Raw genomic sequence first — 21,079 nt, 5'->3', positions numbered from 1 at the left:
AGACCCCATCCTGGCCTCTGGTCTTACCCTCACAACACTCAGCACTTTGTGGACTAGCCATTCTGACCTTCTTGGTGTCCCCTGTTAGATCCGTTGTCCTGTCTCATCCCTAACTCAGGATCCACTCTGTATCTGTGAATGCTGCACATCTTGTGAAAGGAAATACTTTATGATCTCAGTTGGACTGGTCACAGAAGCACTAAGGCAATCACACTGACAAATGACCAGGAAAGAAAGTTAAAGCTAAATTGCTCCACCACATGGAGCCTGTGTCCACAGAGAAGAAGACAATCTGAAGAAGAGCTCAGTGTCCAGTGGGTGAAGGTGTCTCCTGTGGTTAAGGGTGCGGGCTCTGAAGCACACGTGAGGGGCATTCATCCTAGCTCTATCACATTGCTTGTAACCTTGGGCAAATTACTTAGGTGACCTTGACTATAGAGATAAATGTAGATAGCCAACCTCACAGGGTTGTCACGGGCATTAAATGAGGTTATCCATGCAAAATGCTCGCGTGTTTTTAGTCTATAGTATGCCCACTTCCGGTGTATCATCAAATTAATATTATTATATATATTTTTTATTTATGTTTGATGGAATACTTTAATTAGACACTATCTGCCATGTAAATCCATTCATTCATTCATTCATTCATTCATTTATTCATTCATTCATTCGATCGTTCATTCATTCATGAACCAAAGGCTTATTCAGCATCTAATGTGTGTCAGACACTCTTCTAGGTGCTAGGGAAATATCAATAAACAAAACAGAGATCCTTGATGTTGTGAAATTTATATTCCAGTGGGGTGGGGGATGGACTAATAAATAAATGGACTAATTTATTAATAAATGGACTAATAAATAAATATTATGTAATATTTATATAATGCAAATGCTATAGGAGAAGGAAAATTTGAGCAGAGAAAGGGCCTCATAAGTCCTGGGGAATAGGTGTGATCAGCAGAGGCCTCAATGAGAAGGTGATGCTCAGCAAAAACTTGAAGGAGGAGAAGGATTTGACGATAAGGCTTTGTGGGGGAAGAGCATCCAGGCAGGGAACAGCCAGGACACGTGTCGCGAGTGTGAGTGTGCCCAGCATGTGTGAGGCCAGCAAGGAGGCCCGGGGTGCTGGTGTGGAGGGAGAAAGGGGGAGCCGAAGATTTTGAGCTGAGGGCACAGGGGAGCATTGCAGGGTTTTGAGCAGAGCAGGGGCTATGTTCTCACCCACAGACAGGGCAGGGGTATGCAGCATACTTCCTCAAGTCACAGTTTATGAATTTTCTTTTTTTTTTTTTAAATTTTTTTTCAATGTTTATTTATTTTTGGGACAGAGAGAGACAGAGCATGAACGGGGGAGGGGCAGAGAGAGAGGGAGACACAGAATCGGAAACAGGCTCCAGGCTCTGAGCCATCAGCCCAGAGCCCGACGCGGGGCTCGAACTCACGGACCGCGAGATCGTGACCTGGCTGAAGTCGGACGCTTCACCGACTGCGCCACCCAGGCGCCCCCACAGTTTATGAATTTTCTAAATGCTGCTGCCTCTTGTGGCTATCAGTTGGCATGCAGTTTGTAGCAACATCAAACACATCATTGTAGAGACATATGCACAGTAGTGGAGCACAGTTATTTGTAACACTTTTTCTAAGTGAATAAACGCAGGATTGTTGATACCTTTTCCCCTCTATGTTCTACATATTTCTTGAAAATGCTTAGACTCTTACCCTTTGCTGATCTGATAATATATGAGGTCATGTCTCAATTGTATGATATGATTTCCTCTGGAGCAGATATTCCCCTTAATCTAGTGTGCACTAATAGTTACAAACTTAATCAAAGTTTATTTAGTTTGAACTGCATTTCCTCATTTAATTTTTAATTTATTAAGTACTGGCAATTTGTGCTTGGTTTCTGTGTTCAATGAAAACTCAGATGATGAAAGCTGCATTAAAACAATGAGAAGTTTCTGTTAAAACATGGAGTTCTGATGAAATCTACCTCACAATGAAAGAGAAAAATGGGATAAAATATAGAGTTGTGGTAAATGACACTACCATTGTTTTCAAGGACACTTCTTTATCATTATGGTCAAAGTAGCAATGAAGTTTGCTTGGGAGCACAGTTGAAGTTTAAGAATGTACAATCATTGAAAGGTTGGATAGATTCAGTGATTCGCTTACTGTCCACGGGAGTATCAATTTTTGCTGTTGGTGGGTGGAGGGACTGAAGGCATCTCATCTGAATGTATTATGTTCTAGAAGAGTTTTCCATTCATTATCATCAATACAATGTAGGTTACAAGAAAGAACAAAATGATATAGCAGATAGTGTGTGTAGGGATCAACTTGAAGATTAGAATTGTGGTTTCCTCAGTGGCCTCTCCAGACATGGTGGAGCAGGAGGTATGACCTGAAATGTCTTCAGGGGAACGGCAGGAAAAATGAGCAAGGGAAGCCTACCAGAGGAAGAGGACGATGGTAACTGACAGCCAGCCATGTGTCTGGGACGCCACTGTGAGTGGTGAGGACATGCGTGAATCAAAGAGAACGTACCCCATCACAATGGGTGAGCCACTTCCCAGCCAGTCCTGCCACACAAAAACAAAAGTCTGGTGTTGCCAGATCTGATTTTGTAAGAGGAGACAGGCATTCTGATTTTTAGGTGTCAAATTTCTCAACTTTAAACTGTTGGCAGCTAGTTAGAAAAAGGAAAACAGGGGCACCTGGGTGGCTCAGTTGGTTAAGCATCTGACTTCGGCTCAGGTCATAATCTCGCAGTTCATGAGTTCGAGCCCTGCATTGGGCTCTGGCCTGACAGCTCGGAGCCTGGAGCCTGCTTTAGATTCTGTGTCTCTCCCTCTCTCTCTGCCCCTTCTCCACTTGTATGTGCGCACGCACTCTCTTTCTGTCTCTCAAAAATAAATAAGCATTAAAAAAAGAAAGAAAAACAAAACTGTGTTAGTCTAACAAAACATGCCTGCAGACTAAATTCAGTCTACAGTCTGCCTGTCACATCTCGGTGTACATTTCAAACAGTGGAAGTGAAGTAGAGGAACCCTTGGTATTTGTGCTGGGGTACCAGAAGTCTCATTCCTCACTAGAAATTACCTCATCACAAATAGCTTTTGTCATACATAGTATTTGATTGTTGCTATTAGCTACGGTGGCTATTACACGAGGCATTTACAATTATTCTAAAGTGGCTGTAAATGTACTAATACTATAAAAATACACAGAATTTATGTATTTGTTTTCCAAATATGTTAGTATTTTTATATTATATTGCTTTGCAAAAACAATTATAAGTTAAATAGGAACAAACCCATGAGCAATTGCAGTTCTAAAACCCGAGACAAAGAACAATTGAATATAATATTCAAGGTCACACAAGGAAGACAGTGGCAAACCTGAGGTTAAAACTCAGGTTTATTTACTCTGATTGATGAGCTATTTCTATAGTCAAGGTTTATTATATTTATATGCCATATTGTCATCAAATTTAATATTGAATTCTACCACAAGAAAAAAGATGCACGACATTAATCTAAACCATATGCATGACATACCCTCCTGGGAAAATCTGAAGAGTATAAAGGAACTTCTGCTAAAATACAAATACATGTATGTGTGTTCTAAAATAAATACACTTTGAATTACTTTTTGTAGAGTTAAGGTTCCATTTCATTTACCTGTTCCAGGATCGCTGCAAAATGAAAAATATTTTTGGTTAAAGAAATTAATTAAGCACACACAAAAAAGACAGACTAGATGATGGTTACATGTCTTTTATTTTTGACATTTGAATTCTTAAGCTCACATGAACTGATTCCATAAATACCCTTTCATTTCCTCTTGCTTTCCTAATTGATATAATTGTGTTAGTTTGTTCTCAGAGTCAAACCCTTAATTTAATCTCAAATGGAACTAAAATATAGTAAACATTTTTTTTTTCTGACACAATTAGAAAAGATACTGGAAAACCTTGACATTAGAACACTAAAAGCTAGTAAAATAGCTTAACTTTCAGATTAGAAATGGACTCTTCCCTCTAAAAGTTATAAAAATCCTTATTTAGTCATCAGAAACTTCTCACCCAGAATTAATAACTGCCCAGAGGGAAATAACCTGTTATAAGTTTTTGTTGTTGAAATATTTTTTAAAGCGGGTTTTCTATTTCCAAAACACTTTGTTTGGCTAATTCTAGGAGAGAATCACCGATTTTATCATGGACCAAAATGCTCCAAGCACAAACAACAACACCTGGTGTATCCATGTGTCATGACTGACTCCTTTTCATGATTTTGCCTTTGTACGTATTCCTTGAAGATATGGCTGTTCTTGTCCATGATATTTCTTTCACTCACAGTGTGATACCCGTGGGATACAGGAGTGATGGAAGGTCAGAGACCATAGGGAATGATGTGCTTCCATCAATGACCAGATGATGACTTGGCCTAATTCACCACAAAAATACAAGAGGAGCTCCATCCAAGTCTCAGTGCTTTGCCAATTAAAGAAGCGGTTAAAACAAAACTGTCATCTGCTGAGGAATATCAAAGGTAGAAAGGAAGGAAACTCAGGAAGATAAACCAAAATGGTTGACTATAATGGAGATATGCTCACAAATGGATTAACAAGCAAGTCAGGACTTAGCAAAGAGACAATAGAGTTTGGAGAAAGCATGTGGTAATTTCTTACACATTCACTGCTGGCTATATCCATAATGCACAGTGACATGGAAAGCTTGGGGAAGGGTTCAAGTTGAGGTGCAGAAATGTTAGCAACTGGGCACCAGGGTTTCCATGAGAATTCTGCCCCTGAGAGAGCTGAAGGGAAAGGAAGCTGAAGGCCATTGGTAACAGTCTTCAAATACTTCGTGGATATGCAAATAAGGCTCTCATTGCTTATGCTTCTTCTTATCCTAATCTTTGTGTTTTCCTTAATGTGAGACACTAGGAAAGGTGTGCTGAAACCCAAAGATAATAGTTTGATTCAGGTCAGATGGAAGGATTTCAGGTGTTGTGAAGTGTTCAGTGGGGACACACCAAAGGATGTTGTAGAACGTCTATGCTTGAAGGTCTTCGAGAGGAGAATGGGGTTTTCACCGGGAAGGTTACTGATAGCATTTGGGAGGGTAGAAGGGATGGATGAAGAAATCTCTTGAAGTTGCTTCCACTGATCCTAGCCCTCAGAAATGAGAAACACTCCAAGAGAGAGTTAACAACCTAAGAAGCAGGATATGACTCTAGATGAGTATTTCTTCACGTATTTTTTTTCATTATCATCCTCTTAAGGAGCCTTTTAAGACAGTTTATTCTTAATCATGCCCATGAAAGTTTAATACCACATATATGCTTTATATCTGTTTATGTACTATGGCCCTTTGAAGGGCCACAACCCACTGTAATATCTAAGATTTCTCCCCCACCCCTAAAACACTCCTCACAATTTTTGCACCCTTGAGAGAAATCACCTTTAATGAGAACACACACTCTCTAAAATAAACCATGGGTCTGAATGGGAAGTCATTGAGGATGGGAGCAAAAAAAAAAAAAAAAGTTATATATTTCAACTCTGGCTACAGGGACCATACAGATTCTCATTAGCCAGCATACCAATCTAGTGTCCTTATTACTTCCCCTTCCCTCTGTTAAGGGGGAAGTTATGAATCCTTTGTCATTGCTGTATCATTGAACTGCAAGGGTTATAATCTTTTGGAGATCGTGGACCTCTTTGAGAAAATTAAGAAAGGAAGGCACATTTGCCCAGTCTCAAACTATAAAATGGGTGCGTGTTGAATTTCAGAGCTTCTTAATGGATTAAGTACCTTTATAATGAATGGATCAGGCAGACAACACCTGAACCCACTGGTCAAGTTTAATATCACGAAGAGACAACTGGTCATATGCTTCCTGAAAAATGCAACAGGAACAAAACATCACTTGTGTAATGTTCTTGCTAAAATAAAAAATGTTTAACTGAGTCTAATAAGAGGAAATAATCAGAAAAAAAATTCCAGATTGTGGAACATTCTACAAAAAAATGTCAGTGTCATGACACACACACACCACAACCACCACCACCATACCACACACACACACACACACACACACACACACACACACACGTAAGACAAGAACTCTAACCCACTAACGAAAGAGAACGACAACAAATGCCACATGTGATTTGTAAGTGGATCCTGGATAAATAAACAAAAGAAACTATAAACATTTTGGGGACAAATGATAAAGAATTTAAAGTTTTATGATATCTGCAACATATTTTGAAATGGTTCGGCAATCAGAATGTGTATTTACAGAGAAAGAAAGAAAATGTATGGAAAGTGTCAACAATTAAAGAATGTTAACAACTGATGCACATACATGAAGGGGGGTTGTGGATATTCACTGTAATCTTGACTCTTTGAAATTTCCACTTTAAAATTTCTCAAAATAAAAAAAGGTAGTGGATACATGTATCCAACTAAAAAAAAAAAATGGTGTGAAACGAAAGAGAGCCCATCAAGTTAGGAGGCAGAAGCATATTGTGAGGCTCAGATCCCCTGGTTGCAATAAGATGTACTTAGGATGTAGTCAGGTCAAAGAGATAAAAACTGCTTGTGATAATTTTCTTTAGAATTGGCCAAAGTTCTGCAGGAGTAAGGAATACTCAGTAATTAAAAAAAGGAGTGATTTGCCAGAACTTATCCTAGAGGAGTTGATTAATGCAATTAGAAACATAACCAGGAGGAAATTGTGCCAAGAAGTTTAAAAAATACTTTTTAAAAATGGAATGGAAATTTCATACGCACACACAGTTAATAGGAAGTAGACTTAAAAAGAATTAATAATAAATGTCTTCAGAGTCCAGTATCCTGTTTGATTAGGCGTTGCTGAAATGCAGGAACATAGTCAACTTCTTAATGCAAAAATCCTGTGGTTTTCCATGATGGCAGACCTTCGGGGTTCCTCCTAGGGCGTGGGCTTCGCTGTCACTTCTCTTGTCTCTCTGCCAGAACATTCCCATGAAGTACTTTACAGTGTATTGCATAGGTTGGGAATGGGGGTTCTTATTTCTCTGTTCTCTGGATCCTTAGGACAGTCATATTCTTTCAGCCAAAAATGACGCCCAGAAGAATCTTTGCCGATCTTGTCCTCTCAGAATTACTTAGGAAGCCAAAAAAAGGGGAGGGGGTCTGTTTGTTGTTGACCAGAGCACAACAATATGGAAAGAGGTAGCAGCATTTGGATTCCATGAGATAACTCTGACAAGATCGGAAGCAAAGGTCAGTTTGCTGGGTGAGGGCAGAATGCCACAGGGTCCAGACAGTCAGCCCTTTCTCTGGACAAAGAAAGATTTCATGCTCTCTAGGCTCCTGTGGCAGCCACAAACGGCTTTAACACATTACATCCAATGAAACGAAATCAGAGTTTTTTAGTTATTCTTTAATTGGTGTTACATTAAAATATACTAATACATTCTCATCTACTTCCCTCCACCAACTGCTATTTTGTTAGATTCCAATGATCGCCGGATTATTATCACCCTCCAATCACAGGCTCTCAGGACTACCACCAGTTTCATGAATGAAGCAGAGAAGGCAACATTTCTTCAGCTAAGACTCACTTGGGTTTCAAAGGCAGGACGTAGCACAGAATGCGTTATTCTGTTTACTGGAATAGGAAAACTGGGAAGGAATGGAAGAAGGAAGTTAGCTCCAGTTACACTGTTGCCTTGGCAACTGTGGCACAATCATAAGGGCAGAAATTAATTTTTGCCATAATATAATACGGCCGAGGAGGGGGACTGCAGAGGAAGAGAAAGAAAACACGGGCTGGATGTAGGAGCTCAGAGGGCCAGCTGGGAAGGCAACAAACCAATGAGCTGGGTGTTTGAGCTATGTGTACCAAATAGCCAATGGCACTTGTTTTATTTTGTTTTGTTTTTTTCCACTGAAACTTCAGTATTATGTAGAGACAGCCAGAACTCCCTACCCTTTGCTCAAAAACAAACACTGCACTAATCTGGCTCAGAGCTTTTGCTGATCATTCTTGGTCATTTATAACTTCCTTTTATTCCTCTCTTCTTGGAAACAGGAAAAAATTTTGAATAGAAGAGACAAGGAATGGTGTGGCTATAAAAAAAACACATTCTATTCAGAGTTAACTGGTAACCCGTCAGCTTTATCCTAACAGCCAGACTCTTCCCCATAGTTAAGGTTTGTCTGGGGTCATGGGTGGTCCCTGATAAAACTGCCGAGTAGGGAATTCTCGCTGAGGCTGAAGGGTGGGGGTCTCAGATGTCTTCAAGGCTCCATGGTCCTGCATGAAGTTAAACCACAGAATCAGATCAGGGTGGAAACTTTCAAAGACCTGAAAGGAAGACTTGTTATAGGCAAACTTGCTGCTCATCCAGAGTTCCAAAATTCACCCGGGATTTAGAAGAAACGGTACAGAAAAGTCGGCCAGTTGACAAGACAGGAGTGGGGAAGTACAAGTAAGTGTCTCAGTCTCAAAACCTGAATTCCAGTAAAGCTTAGGCGGCAGGTCACAGGCAGACTGCGACGCGCACGTAAGTGCAGAGGCTTCCTCGGGGCACTTGAGAGCCAGAAGGGAGAGGGGGCAGTCCTTCCTGCACACTGTGGTCAGACAGGTCCACAGGTCGTGGCTAGCAGCACTCAGAGGGTTAAGAGCACACGGGGTGAGTGGGGAACATCTCTCAGGAATCACTGCTCGTCTCCACCTTGCCTGCTACTGGAAGCAGGTGCCTGTTCGGCCAGGGGAGGTCTCCCTCCTGCTGGTGCAGGGCTCCAGGAGGGAAGAGCTTTCCTCAGTCTTCCAAAGGGGAGATGGGGCGTTAGTGACACATCCTGCTCGTCATCTCTTTCTGGAAAGCAGGGAGAGAAGGATGGTTAGGAGTGACTAGAAGCAGTGACATGTTGAAGGATTCTAAAAAGAAAGCCCTCACAATCTCTGGAGTCTTTAAACAAGAAATTGCAAACATGGCCCATGGACAAGGCTCAGCATGTGAATGTGTTCCATTTGGTCTGCAGGTTTGGGTTTTGTTTTTTGTCTTTGTTTTTTTTATTTTTTTATTTTTTTTAATGTTTATTTATTTTTGAGAGAAAGACAGAATGCAAGTGGGTTAGGGGCAGAGAGAGAGGGAGACACAGAATCCGAGGCAGGCTCCAGGCTCTGAGCTGTCAGTACAGAGCCTGACGCGGGGCCCAAAGTCATGAGCTGTGAGATCATGACCTGAGCTCAACCGAGTGACCCATCCAGGCGCCCCTGTCCTTGTTTTAATCAAAGCATATATATATATATATATATATATATATATATATATATATATATATATATTAGGCTGCTACTTTTCTAATAGGAGAGAACAATTTCTTTTTACCTAAGTTTCAGTCAAAGATGGAAAAATGAAGGATAGCATAAGAGGGTATAAGTGAAGGAAGAATAGTGGAGGAAGGATTTTTTTTAATGGGCATGAAGAATATACCAATGTGTCTGACATGCAACCACCTGGCCTTTCACTCATCTCCATCACCTGCTGGTTCTTGTGAGCATTTGCACATCCCTAATGTGCCATCTGCTCTCTGTCTCCGGGCCGCTGCATCTCGCCTCTGCATCGGGGAGACCCTTGCCTGTGCCCTGCTCCTACCACAGCCTGCCCTCTTTACCTCACTAACGGCCACTCATTTTCCCAACTCAGGCGTGATGAGTTTCAAGATGCCTGGGAGACCTTCTGAGACTTCTGCCCCAGCCTCTGTGGCGTTAACCACTCCTTCACCTGTGCCAGCCTGGAGTCTTGCATGCAATGAGCCGGTTTGCACATCAGTGTGTATGCATGCGCTATGGGCATTCTGTGGGCCCTACTCCACTGTGAGCCACTGTGTGTCAAGAAAAGAAACATTCACGGCATCACCAACGTCTAGTCATCTTGTATCCCCTGCCCTAACACAGTGCCTGGCACAGGGCAGTCACTTCACTTTCATCTCCAAGAATGGCCCGGACAGGGTGGTAATGAACCTTACGCCCTGCAGCATTTGGGAGGACACATTTTACACCACTTTATGTAAATGAATGAGCTGCTTTCAAGTTTCACCTATTGCACAGCTGATGCCAGCTGCTACCTCTCTCACGTGCTGACCCCGGATCACCCCAGCTTATAAAACAGAAAACATCTGAGTAAAAGGAGTTTGGGACCAGGAGTGCCCAGGGGCTTAGAGATTCTATTAGAAAACCACACCAATGTGTTGGTTAAAGAAATGACAGGATATACATGGCATATTCTAGGTACTTTTGCATCCTTGTAATATTATTAAAGACAAGCAATCACATACAGATACATGTATTAAAACACTAAATGACCAATTCCTTATGCTCATGACTTGTGTTATGTACCACGTGCCTGGGAGATGAGGTTGTTGTTCGCAAGGAGCTATGATCTTTCAGAGAGAAAGAAGTATAGATCACAAGCTAAAATACAATGACATGAATGCAAATATTTAGAGGAGGAAAGGCCATGAGGCAAGGTGGCACCAAATTCCACCCACATTAGAGCTCACTTCTGTCCTTACTATCTACCTGTGTGATCTCCCTGAGTCTTTAGGTCTTAGCAGAAATACCTTTTCTTTAGGGACACCCTCCCTAAGCTCTGAGATGGGGCATTTCCCCCTGCTCTGCCTTTCATGGCACCCTTCTTCACAACTGGAATAGTCTATCATTTGTTTCCCTCCTGCCTCTTGGATTCATCCCCTGTCAGATCCTGGAAGATCCACAAAGGAAGGGGCTGCTCTATTCCCTGCGGTGGCTACTGATATTCAATACTTATTTGTTTAATGAAGCAATGGATGGGCTCTCAGTCTCCTCAGCTATAAAATGGAACAGTGATACCTACCTGACAAGGTGACTGGGAAGGGTAAAAGTATTAAGATATGACCAGACTCAATATACATTAATCCCCTTCTCTTCAGAAATACACACATAGCAACAATCACTTCCTGTCAGGGCAAGAAGAGGCTTGAAGAAACTTCTCTGATAATATACCCATTTAGGTGGGCCCTCAAATTTATTTATTTATTTTAATGTTTATTTATTTTTGAGAGACAGAGTGTGAGTGGGGGAGGGGCAGAGAGAGAGGGAGACACAGAATCTGAAGCAGGCTCCAGGCTCCGAGCTGTCAGCACAGAGCCCGACACAGGGCTCGAACCCACAAACTGCGAGATCATGACCTGAGCCAAAGTCAGACACTTGACCGACTGAGCCACCCAGGTGCAGTGGGTGGACCTCACAATTTAAAGGAGTCTGATGAGTGAGGCAGGGAGAAGGGGCTGGAGATCTGAAGGGGGGTGGGAAGAGTGGCAGAGGTAATGACCTCTATGGTCTGGTGGTACCGTGGCTGGAGCAGAGGGGCCAGGCCAGGATGGGACAGTGGGGTGGGGACACAGAAAAATGCACAACTGCTCAAATAAGGACTCATGTACTTGGTGTGAGGAATGGTAATAAATGACAACAATCTTAAAATGAATTTGCTGCTCCTTTGTTAAGCCTCCAAAAGTTCTTGGACTTTTGGTTAACTTCTGATGACAAAGATGGAAAAAATAAGGTGGGAATGCACAGTGTGCACCTGTGTGAGTATTTGAGCTAGCAAGAGAGACAGGTGGCAGGGGAGAGATCATGGGATGAACACAATTTGGCCTTGTAACTCATTCTGCAGTTATCTGCAGTGGGTTAATACTTTTGGAAAGAAAGGAACTAGCATTTGTTAAGCACCTATGAGGTGCCAGATGCTTGGTGGGGATGGAGGAGGTGTTATGTCATTGCATCTGTAAAACTCTAAGAGAAGGAACTCTGGCCCATTTGACAGATGAGGAATCCAGTCCTCCAAGCAGAAGTGATTCACTCAAGCCAAACAAGTAAGCGCAGAGCCTTCCATCAAACAAAGGTCAGCAATCCCCTCGTCCCACTGACCCTGCAGTCATTACATCCCGTAACTCTTACACTAGCCCTGTGAAATAAGATTTGCCATGCTCATTGACACAGGCTCAGAGACAGACAGTAACTTCTCAAAGTCACACAGAAAGTGGCAGGGGTAGGACTTAAACTCAGGTCTATCTGAGTGGAAAGGCCAGCTCTTTGCACTACACCATGTGATTTGCGGTTTAAAGCATCTGAGAATTCCTTATGAAGATGCATTCAGATGATACTGACATATACTAATTGATAGATATTAATTGCAAATGGTTGCAGTCATTCTTGGATTTTCAAAATGTCAAAGATATTTTTTTCATTACCTGGACTGATGCCAATTACAGGCGCACTGGCTAAATAATAAAAAAACAATTATGCCACTAAAATGCCATACACACTAGAAATATGGAAGAATTACACACACACACACATACACACACACACACACACACACACACGGGAACACTTTGATAGAGGATATGGGACTTATCTAAAGCCATTAGTCTGTGAAAAGCCAGGACTTTCCTTACTGCAAATGCTTTCTTGACCCCAAAATGAAGGAGAAAAACTGTTTATGGGGATGTCTCCTAACATTTTTATAGGGAAAGAATGGTTGAAATAACAGACCAGGAATTTCCAGATCCGTCCCTGAGAAAGAACATCTATCTCAGTTAGATCCACCCTTCAAAGCTGTATTCTAGCACTTTCCCACTGGGTGGAGCAAATGAGCTGGTTAAGAAACAACTGGCTCTTGCTGGAAACCACCTCCCCAACCAAAAACCAGCCAAATATTGGGTTCCATAGCTTTCATCACCATCAAAGCCCTCCTGAAGTCATCTAGCAGAACCAAACACATTCCCTGCTATCAGAGAGAGTGGCCTAAACAACATTTGCCCAGACTGTTCTTTAGGAATGAATTTGCCATTGTAGGAGTCATCTATATGCAATGTGTATTAAGGCAGACCACTAAAGAACTCCAAAAGGTACTTTAAAAGCTTCTGCAGAGGTGATGAGAATTTCCTGAGAAATTTTCATGAAGACTGTATTTGACTTGTATAGGAAGATGTTTTTAAGCACCTGGATTTTTAAAAATCCATCCTTGAGGAAAGAGTAAAGCTGGGTTTTGGTTGTGCTCACTCAGAATTATTTGCTTTAATGTAAGGCAGTACTTGATTTTGTAAAGTCCCTGGTTCCCCACTGTCAACAGAACAAATTCCATACTCTATGGCTTGGCAAACAAATCTGTTTATAACAGACTCACCCCCTCTGTTCACCTCCTGTTGAACCCCCCACCCAGTCACACACCACACCCACCAGGCAACCCAAACTCCTCCCATTTCCAACAGGGCATAATCTATCAAGGTTTCTAGTAGTTTTTCTAGCTCTTTCTTCCATCTGAGAAATACCTTCTGCTCTTCTGTGCCTGGCAAACCCTGACATCCTTCAAGATTCAACTGTTAGCTCCCAGAAAGCATTCCTTAGTTAGTTTCTTCGGTTTCTTTGGTTCCCCATCACTTTGCACACACCTGTCACTTTCTACCAGCATTGGAACTGATCATTTCATTTTTTTCCAGAGTCTGAAAAGACTCTTAAAACTTTGTTATATATTAATGTATGATGAGAAATATCTTGATATATGGTTTGATATAATTATTTTGGGGGAAAGTATAAACAAAATAGGAGTCCAACATGATAAGTAAGCTTATCTCTGGGTGAAGGAAATGATGCATGTTTTCTATTTCTGATATTTGCCCTTTGCATATCTTCTGGATTTTTAGATATTTTTAATACACATGTAATTTTTTTCTAAGAAAATAAGCTCCAATAATTTAAAACAACAACAAAAATAGAAGTGGACCAAACCTCCAAATTGAAATCATATTTGCTTTTAGAAATAAAGTTAAAATGACTTTTGGCTAGTTTTTGTGTGGAATGGGGGTGGTGGATGAAATCAGCATATCTTCTGCATAAGAAATTCAAGCTCTTCTGTTCTAAACACTTTTAAACTGAAATAGAGATCCTTCCTGGCCATTGGAACAAGTGTTTGATATCTGTAGAACAAACTTGCATGAACTCTAAAAGTCAAAACTTACTCTTATCTCCCAGGGTAGCCATTTTTAGAACGGGCAGTGGAGGGCAGAGAGTACGTGGTTGCAAAGAGAAGTGAAATAAGTTAATTGAGGCCACACAAATAATTGCTGACCCAGCTGTGACTAGCAGAGCCCAACTGACTCTTTGCTTACCGTACTTACCATCACACATTTTAGCGATTTTTCACATAAAGGGAAAATATTCACATCTGCTGGGTGTCAGTCATGTTCACATAGTGATTTTACTAAGTTAGCATTAGAAAACCTAAAACAAGCTCTAAGGGATGCCTGAGTGAATCAGTCGGTTAAGTATCTAACTTGATTTCGGCTCAGGTCATGGTCTCAAGGTTTGTGATATGGAACCTGGAATATGGTTCTATACTGATAGCACTGCAGAGTCTGCTTGAGGTTCTCTCTCCTTTTCTCTTTGCCCCTCTCCGGCTAGCACTCTCTTTCTCACTGTTTCCCTCTCAAAATAAGTAAACACTAAAAAACAAAACAAAACAAACAAAAAACACACCACCAACAAGCTCTACAAAATGGTGGCATGATCACAGAATCACAGCCTAGTGTTAAAGCCAAGAGGACTCTTGGGTATTGTCTCAGACCTTCACTTCAGAGACTGAAAACCCAGATGGTGGGAGAGTGGAGACTTGCCTGAGGTGGCACAGATAATTAGCAGCAGGGTTAGCACTCCTGGCTGTGGGCTCTGGGTGCTTGGTGTTTATCTGAGAGAGGGAATCTGTGTAAACGAGGATGTCTTAGAGTTAGCTCAGTGCGCTTCAGGTAAAGTCCCTCCCACGTTATTGGCTTCCCCTAACCTACGCTCTAACAGCTGTCCCTGGTTTTCATGATAGTAAGTCCCAACCCTCGTGTTCAATGCTCTTTTTCATCTGGACTCCCAACCTCTCTGCCACCCTGCCACTCCTCAGCTCTCCTTCTCTTCTTTTGAACTCACAGCAACTCTTCCTGAATCTAGGCTTTCCCTTGTTCCTCTTCTTCCACAACACCCTTCTCCCAACTCCAACATCCTTCAAGGCTCTTGATCAGGGTGGCCTCTTCAGGGACACCTTCTCTCGCCTCCTCCCTCACCCTGTCCCCAAGAAGTGTTCGGTGCTCCTCTTCTGGTTTCCCTTAGCGCCCACAGCACCCTTCACATTGTTCTGTGATAGTTTATTACTTTCCTGGTTCCTGCACGGGGTTGCCACTGAGGAGATGAACCATATCTTGTGTCTGTTTGGACCCTGGTGCCCAAGGCCTGACACATATCAGGTGCTGAAAAAATATGTGTTAATTAGACTAAAATCCAATGAAGAAAAACAATGATTAGGTCTACAGGCCCGTAAAGCGAGTGGTGGTGGGAAATATGTGTTGAGAACCTACTTTGGTAGAGACATTTATATTTATTTTATGGACTTATTTTCAAAACTGTAGAGTACACATTGTTTTTTCTAACATACAGATGAGGAGACACAGGCTCAGAGAATGGAGGTAACTTGCTCAAGTTCACAGAGCAAGCGAGGGGAAGAATAAGGATTTGCACCCAGGTTTGGTGTGACTCAAGAACAAAAATAAGCCAACAAACACCAAACATACTGTCTCCATTACTGCGCTGCTGTGAGAAATAAAAGAAGAGCAGTGGGGCCTTTGGTTTTTCTAGTGTTTTCTAGTATATTCGGATACGAGGGCAAAACAACAGCATTCTGAAGTCTACTGTTTTCACTTCACCAACTCTGCTAATTCTGAGAAATAAGAGGAGAAGGAGAAAGAAATATCAGAAATGAAGACATGTCCGAGGAAGAAGGGGAGCACAGAGAGATGAAAGGAAGGTGGGTGCAGAAGGCTGGAAGCACGGTAAGGAGAGAACACAGGGCTGAAAACTGAAAATGACCTTTATGTAAATAAACGGCCCCTCCCCCCATCAGCCACCATTAAAAACCCAGTGGCTTAAAATGGGGTAGTTTGAATAGACAACCTACTGTTAGATTTGGCCCTAAGAGGGCAGTAAATTGCTTCTCAGTCAACAGAGTGTGTGTGCACACACACGCCCTCACCTTCTCCAGGAGTGGAGCGTCATCTGACACATTTAAAAGACAGTATGTTAAGGTGATGGTTGCTGAAAAACACCAGAGAAAAACGGTGAGTCCACCAGGGAAAGCAATCAGGTGTGGTGATCTTTTTATAAATTGCCTCCTTGCCCACCGACCTGCAGCACGGCCTCAGCCCCCCGCAGTGACGCACCCTCCCCTCACAGGCTCCCCCAAGAGCAGAGCCAGCCCCACCTCTCATCAGCCCCCAGGCTCCCCTCAGAGAGACTTGGGAACGTGGGTTTGAACTGCAGCCTGAAGTACAGGGGCAGCATTTCTGGCTCCAGGGTGAGGGTGTGGCTGACACCAGAGCCCTCTAACGGGGAGAAATTTCATTCCCAGCAGCGAGTTGGGCCTTTTAGGGGTGGTGGCCAGGTTAGAGAGAAAGCTTTCAGCGGTGCCTTTCATCCTACAAATTCCATTTTTTAGACACTTGAAAACCTCCAAGTTGTATCCACATTATCCATTTGTTTCTTTTGTTATTGGCTGTTTTTCCCCCTAAAAGTGGGTGCTTTGAAAATGTTAACCATTTTGAAAATTCTTTCTGTCATGGGTCTTGCCCCCTTCCTTCCTCCATTCCAAACGACTATACTGATGGTGTCTATGCCAAGATTTCACCAGAACCACTGCAGTCCACCTGCCTCTCCAGGGTCCTCGGCTCCTGCCAACACCCATTTCTCTCAGGTCATGTTGCTACACTAGAGGTCAAGCAGATTATTTATTTCTTTATCTCGAGATCTAACCCACTGGTAGCAAAAGCAAGTCCCAGGGGCGAGGAGAGTGAGAACCAAAGTCAGCTAAACTGTGTGGGTCAGGCTGAGGTCAAGGGACAAGGACTCAGTGAAGTTTCTTCGGCACCAGGACACTATGAGTAAGAATTCCAGGAATGGGCAGGTGTGGCCCTAGGGGCTGTGGATTCAGAAGAGGAAAGTGGTATGTATGGAGATAAGGCATTACATGGTAAGAATCAACATCAGCTGTTGTCTCCTAATCATCCAGTTTGAAGGACTCAGAATTTCCTTCGATCCCACACTGCCTTATGATTCCAGAGAAGCAGGCGCTCTAATCCCTGCTGGTATCATCAACGGGGCTGGCTGGAAAGGTGCCCTTGAAAATCCACAGGGGCATAAAACTTGCTTCCACTCATCTCCATCTCCTACCTGATAAATCCAGATATCTCAGGATATGCCCCGTTCTTCTCTCCAGCCTTGCACATACCTTGCTTCTGTCTGCTTCTGTATCTTTGTGTGCTTTCTTCTTCTACCTGGAGAGCCCATTCCCTTTTCCTGCCCAGAACACTCCTGTTCACCCTTTCATGCTCTGCTTACAGGTCTGTGAGGGTTACAAGCTGCCTCCATGGGACACAGAGCGATTCAGAGAAAGGGACCAGGACTCAGGGAAAGGAAAGAGAGAAGTGTCCCTAAAGCTGGTTGCTAAGAATGTAGCCTGGCAGCTAGCTCTCCCTCAGACAGGGGTACAGAACAATTCTGCTCTGGAGGGCAGTGTCTCTCTTCAAGGGGGAGCCCAGGAAAACCAGGAGGCTGCCTGCTGCAGGGAAATCCCCAGAACAAGAAAAGACGGACAGAAAAACAAACAAGCAAATACAAAATGCCCCATCTACTTTCCAGCCCAGTCCCTGTGGGAAAGCTGGAGAGTTGACAGTGGAAACAACAGGGTTAGCGGGCGGGGGGGAAGGGGCGGTGGGGGGGGGCAGCTTCCACCTGCCCTCAGGCCCCAGAGAAGCTGCTATGTCTCAGGACCACAGCCCTTGAGCCCACCTTGCAGAATCTCTGTGGCACCCTCCCCCTGACCTCTCCTGCTCCAGGGACTTGTTTCATCCTCAGGGCTTTTGAAGCCAGGAGGATGCAGTTTCTCTCCAGGGTCCTGTAGGCAGGGAGCTTCTGTTCAGGAGGGCAAACTGACCAGGGAATAGAGAGCAGGTGCTTTGTGCAAGGATCAGGCATTGGGCTTAAATGTTTTCTTAAAACTATCTTTTTTACATAGTTGTGTCTCTTTAACGGGACCTGAGAGAAAGCATGCCAATGGGAGACTGACACCAGACACCTAAAATTATTTTTGGAACAAGGCTTTATACATTATAACTAACTTGATGAATGAATGAGTGAATGAATGAATGAAGTAGTGTCAGGTCACAAAAGATGGAGTGGACAAGTTGGGGCAACGGTGTTAAGAGCCTTTGTGAATCAATAAAAGTCTATTGTGTTCCTAACAGAATAGAACCTATCACTTCCTGCACTTTTTCTAAGCCAAATGCTGTGCTCAATGCTGGACATTCGTTATTTCATTCAGTCCTTACAGCCGTCTTCTACAGGGAGTGGTGTTATCCTCATTTTACAGATGAGGGAACTGAGGTTAAGAACCTTGGTCAAAGTAACACAGCTATTAGTGAGGGTAGACAATGTGGGAACTTGAAAACCTGTCTTTCCAACCAGTCCACCATGTCCCAAGGCCTTGTGCTGAATAGATCTTCCTTCAGCTGCATTTATCTGAGTCAGCGGGCACACACAGCCAGCACTGGTCTTGGGAACAGGGACGTGGCTGGTGGAATCATTCATGGGAAGCCCACGGTCAGCGGCCCAAAGTCTGAATTCTTGTAAGGCAGGCAGGGCAGCCAGACTACAGAATTAAGATTTCTCCCGGCTCAACGTATACATGGGATCCAACCAGCACACAGGAATTAAGAACGTTCTTTCTGTTTTCTTTTAGGAATGTGGGTGGCAAATAAGCCAAAAGAAATAAAAATAGAAACATGGCAGGCCAGACCTCCCTAAACAGGAAAGAACAATATTTATTTGATTAATTCTGTTCCTAAACAGCAGCCCACATTACTGACACGGAGGGCGTTCCCCAACAGAGGGGTGTGTGTGTGTGAATGTGTGTGCATATGTGTACGCCCCCAAGTACATGTATACATATGTATGGATAGATAAACACACAGACCTGCCACCCACAGAGAATATTTATTCATATTATACAAGAATCAAACTGCTCTTCTTTTCCCCAATCCTGCAAGCATTAAAAATAAGTCACTTTATGTAAACATATTCAGTCTCTTGATTTACACTGGTTCTCATAAAGGCAGAGCTGCACATTTTTGAAAACTCTCTCACTTAACCACAGGAGATGGGTTATGGACACCCTCCAGATGGAGACAGGCTGCCTTACCAGGCATCATGAAAGCAAGAGTGTATTCACAACGTTCCATCACTGCATTTCTCAAGACCTTCTCTCGAAGCCCTGCAGGGCCCGTTTTGACACTCCAGGCATTGTAATGTTCCGACCTACTCTGCAATGGAGCTACCCTGTCCTCCCCATGCCATCCTTCCCGCTGGTGCACTATTAGCTCCTGACCATTAAAGTGCATGCACCCAACCGGATTCCTGCTCAAAGTGATGTGACCTATAACCCAACGAGGCACAGTCTTGGCCTCTCTGGCTGGCAGCCGCCCCTCCCTCCTTCTTCCCATCTCTGCCTGCCTCCCTCCTCCACAGCCTGGAGCCTTGAGCTCCACACTGCTCTAAAGTGTCTGACTCCCTCCCTCCCATACACTGCATGTGTCAGCACAGCCGGACTGCTTTCTGGCACATGCTCCTCAGACCCCTCGTTTGGGGACGAGCAAAGGGTGGCTGAGTGCACTCACTCCCCTAGAGGGAGGTGGCAGGTTTCAAAGTGGCCCAGTGGCCACCTATCAGGTTGCTGCTCTTTGAAGGCTGGATGTGGGAGGGCAGGGTAAGGAATTCTCTGGCTTCTGTCACTTGGCCTTTCCATGAGGGGGTGGGGGAGGGGAGGCACTGGCTGGTGAAGCAGTTCTCAGTCTAGGCCAGGCAGCTGCAGGCACAGACTTTCTTATTCCTAGAGAAGCTTAATGGACCCAATTCTTAATGACATTCAAGAAACGCTGAAGAAACACGACTTGTCATTTTGGGTGTGCCCTGAACTTTCAGGGCATGGGTCCCCGGAGGAAGAATTTACCTCCCCCAGGAAAACAAAGAGTTCATAGAAGTTGTTCAGCCGAGCTGACTGCACCACAGGACAGAGCCTGCCATCACTTAATAAGACCTCTATTGTGTGTCTGATGAAAACACATGGAGATTTGCTTCCTCAGAGAGCCTATAATTTAGGAGGATAGTAGCTTCTCAGCAGTCCCATTCCTTTGGAAGGAACAGAGTGTTAGGTTAATGAAATACATAGACACGAAACAAACGGAATCTTCATTTTAACAAAATAAGATTGCTTGCTCGGGGTTAGACTACAGAAATGAAACATGTTCTCAGGAGCCTCAGAGGTTTAGGTTAGGGGCCGATCTTGGTGTCCCTCTTGGTGGCCCACTTTGTCACTGACCCTCATCTCTATGGGGTGGCCATTACGATTCCCCTACAGAGAAGCTGAAAGTTACAGAGGTTGGTGACTTGCCCACGGTTACGCGGTTAATACTTGGCAGAGCGAGAATTTGACCCGAGATCTGTCATTTGGGTCAATGGGCCTCAGAATCACATCTTTCCTTTACATCAGAGAACTGGAAACCACAGCCCACAGGCCAGATCCAGTCCACACCTGTTTTGTATGGCCCATAAACTAAAGATAGTTTTTACACTTTCAAATCATTGGAAACAAAACAAGAAGAATATTCCATGACACACATGCTATGAAGTTCAAATTTCAATGTCCATCAATAAAGTGGCCCTGGGACACAGTCATGCCCATTTGTTTATGCATTGTCTCTGGCTGCTTTCCCACCTGAAAGGCGGAGTCGAGTAGCAGTGACACAGACCATTTAGGGGCCACAAGCTAAAACATGGGAGTGTCTGGACCTTTTCAGAGAAAGTTCGCTGTACCCTGAGGATACCATGGCCAGTGTGACTACAGTTTTAAAGCCCATGGGATTATAAATGGATCCTCAGGC

At 43.4% G+C, this 21,079-nt stretch overlaps 1 protein-coding gene across 6 annotated transcripts in view; it reads right to left on the bottom strand.

The window, feature by feature from the left end:
• Nucleotides 1-3,766: 3,766 nt before the first annotated feature.
• The window catches only part of MOB3B (MOB kinase activator 3B), a 202,471-nt gene continuing 185,158 nt past the window's right edge, over nt 3,767-21,079 (bottom strand). For 5 of the 6 annotated variants that reach the window (XM_047831019.1, XM_047831020.1, XM_047831022.1 and 2 more), the window contains one exon: nt 3,767-7,684. In XM_047831019.1, the coding sequence (XP_047686975.1) occupies nt 7,631-7,684 (54 nt within the window). In that variant the 3' untranslated portion in view covers nt 3,767-7,630. Of the gene's footprint in view, nt 8,884-21,079 lie in introns of all 6 variants that reach the window. The other variant, XM_047831024.1, reaches the window with a different exon arrangement.

Source organism: Prionailurus viverrinus, chromosome D4 (assembly GCF_022837055.1).
Source record: "Prionailurus viverrinus isolate Anna chromosome D4, UM_Priviv_1.0, whole genome shotgun sequence".
Lineage (NCBI taxonomy): Eukaryota > Metazoa > Chordata > Mammalia > Carnivora > Felidae > Prionailurus > Prionailurus viverrinus.
Note: the sequence above shows the minus strand (reverse complement) of the source record. Positions and strands in the feature narration are given on the sequence as shown.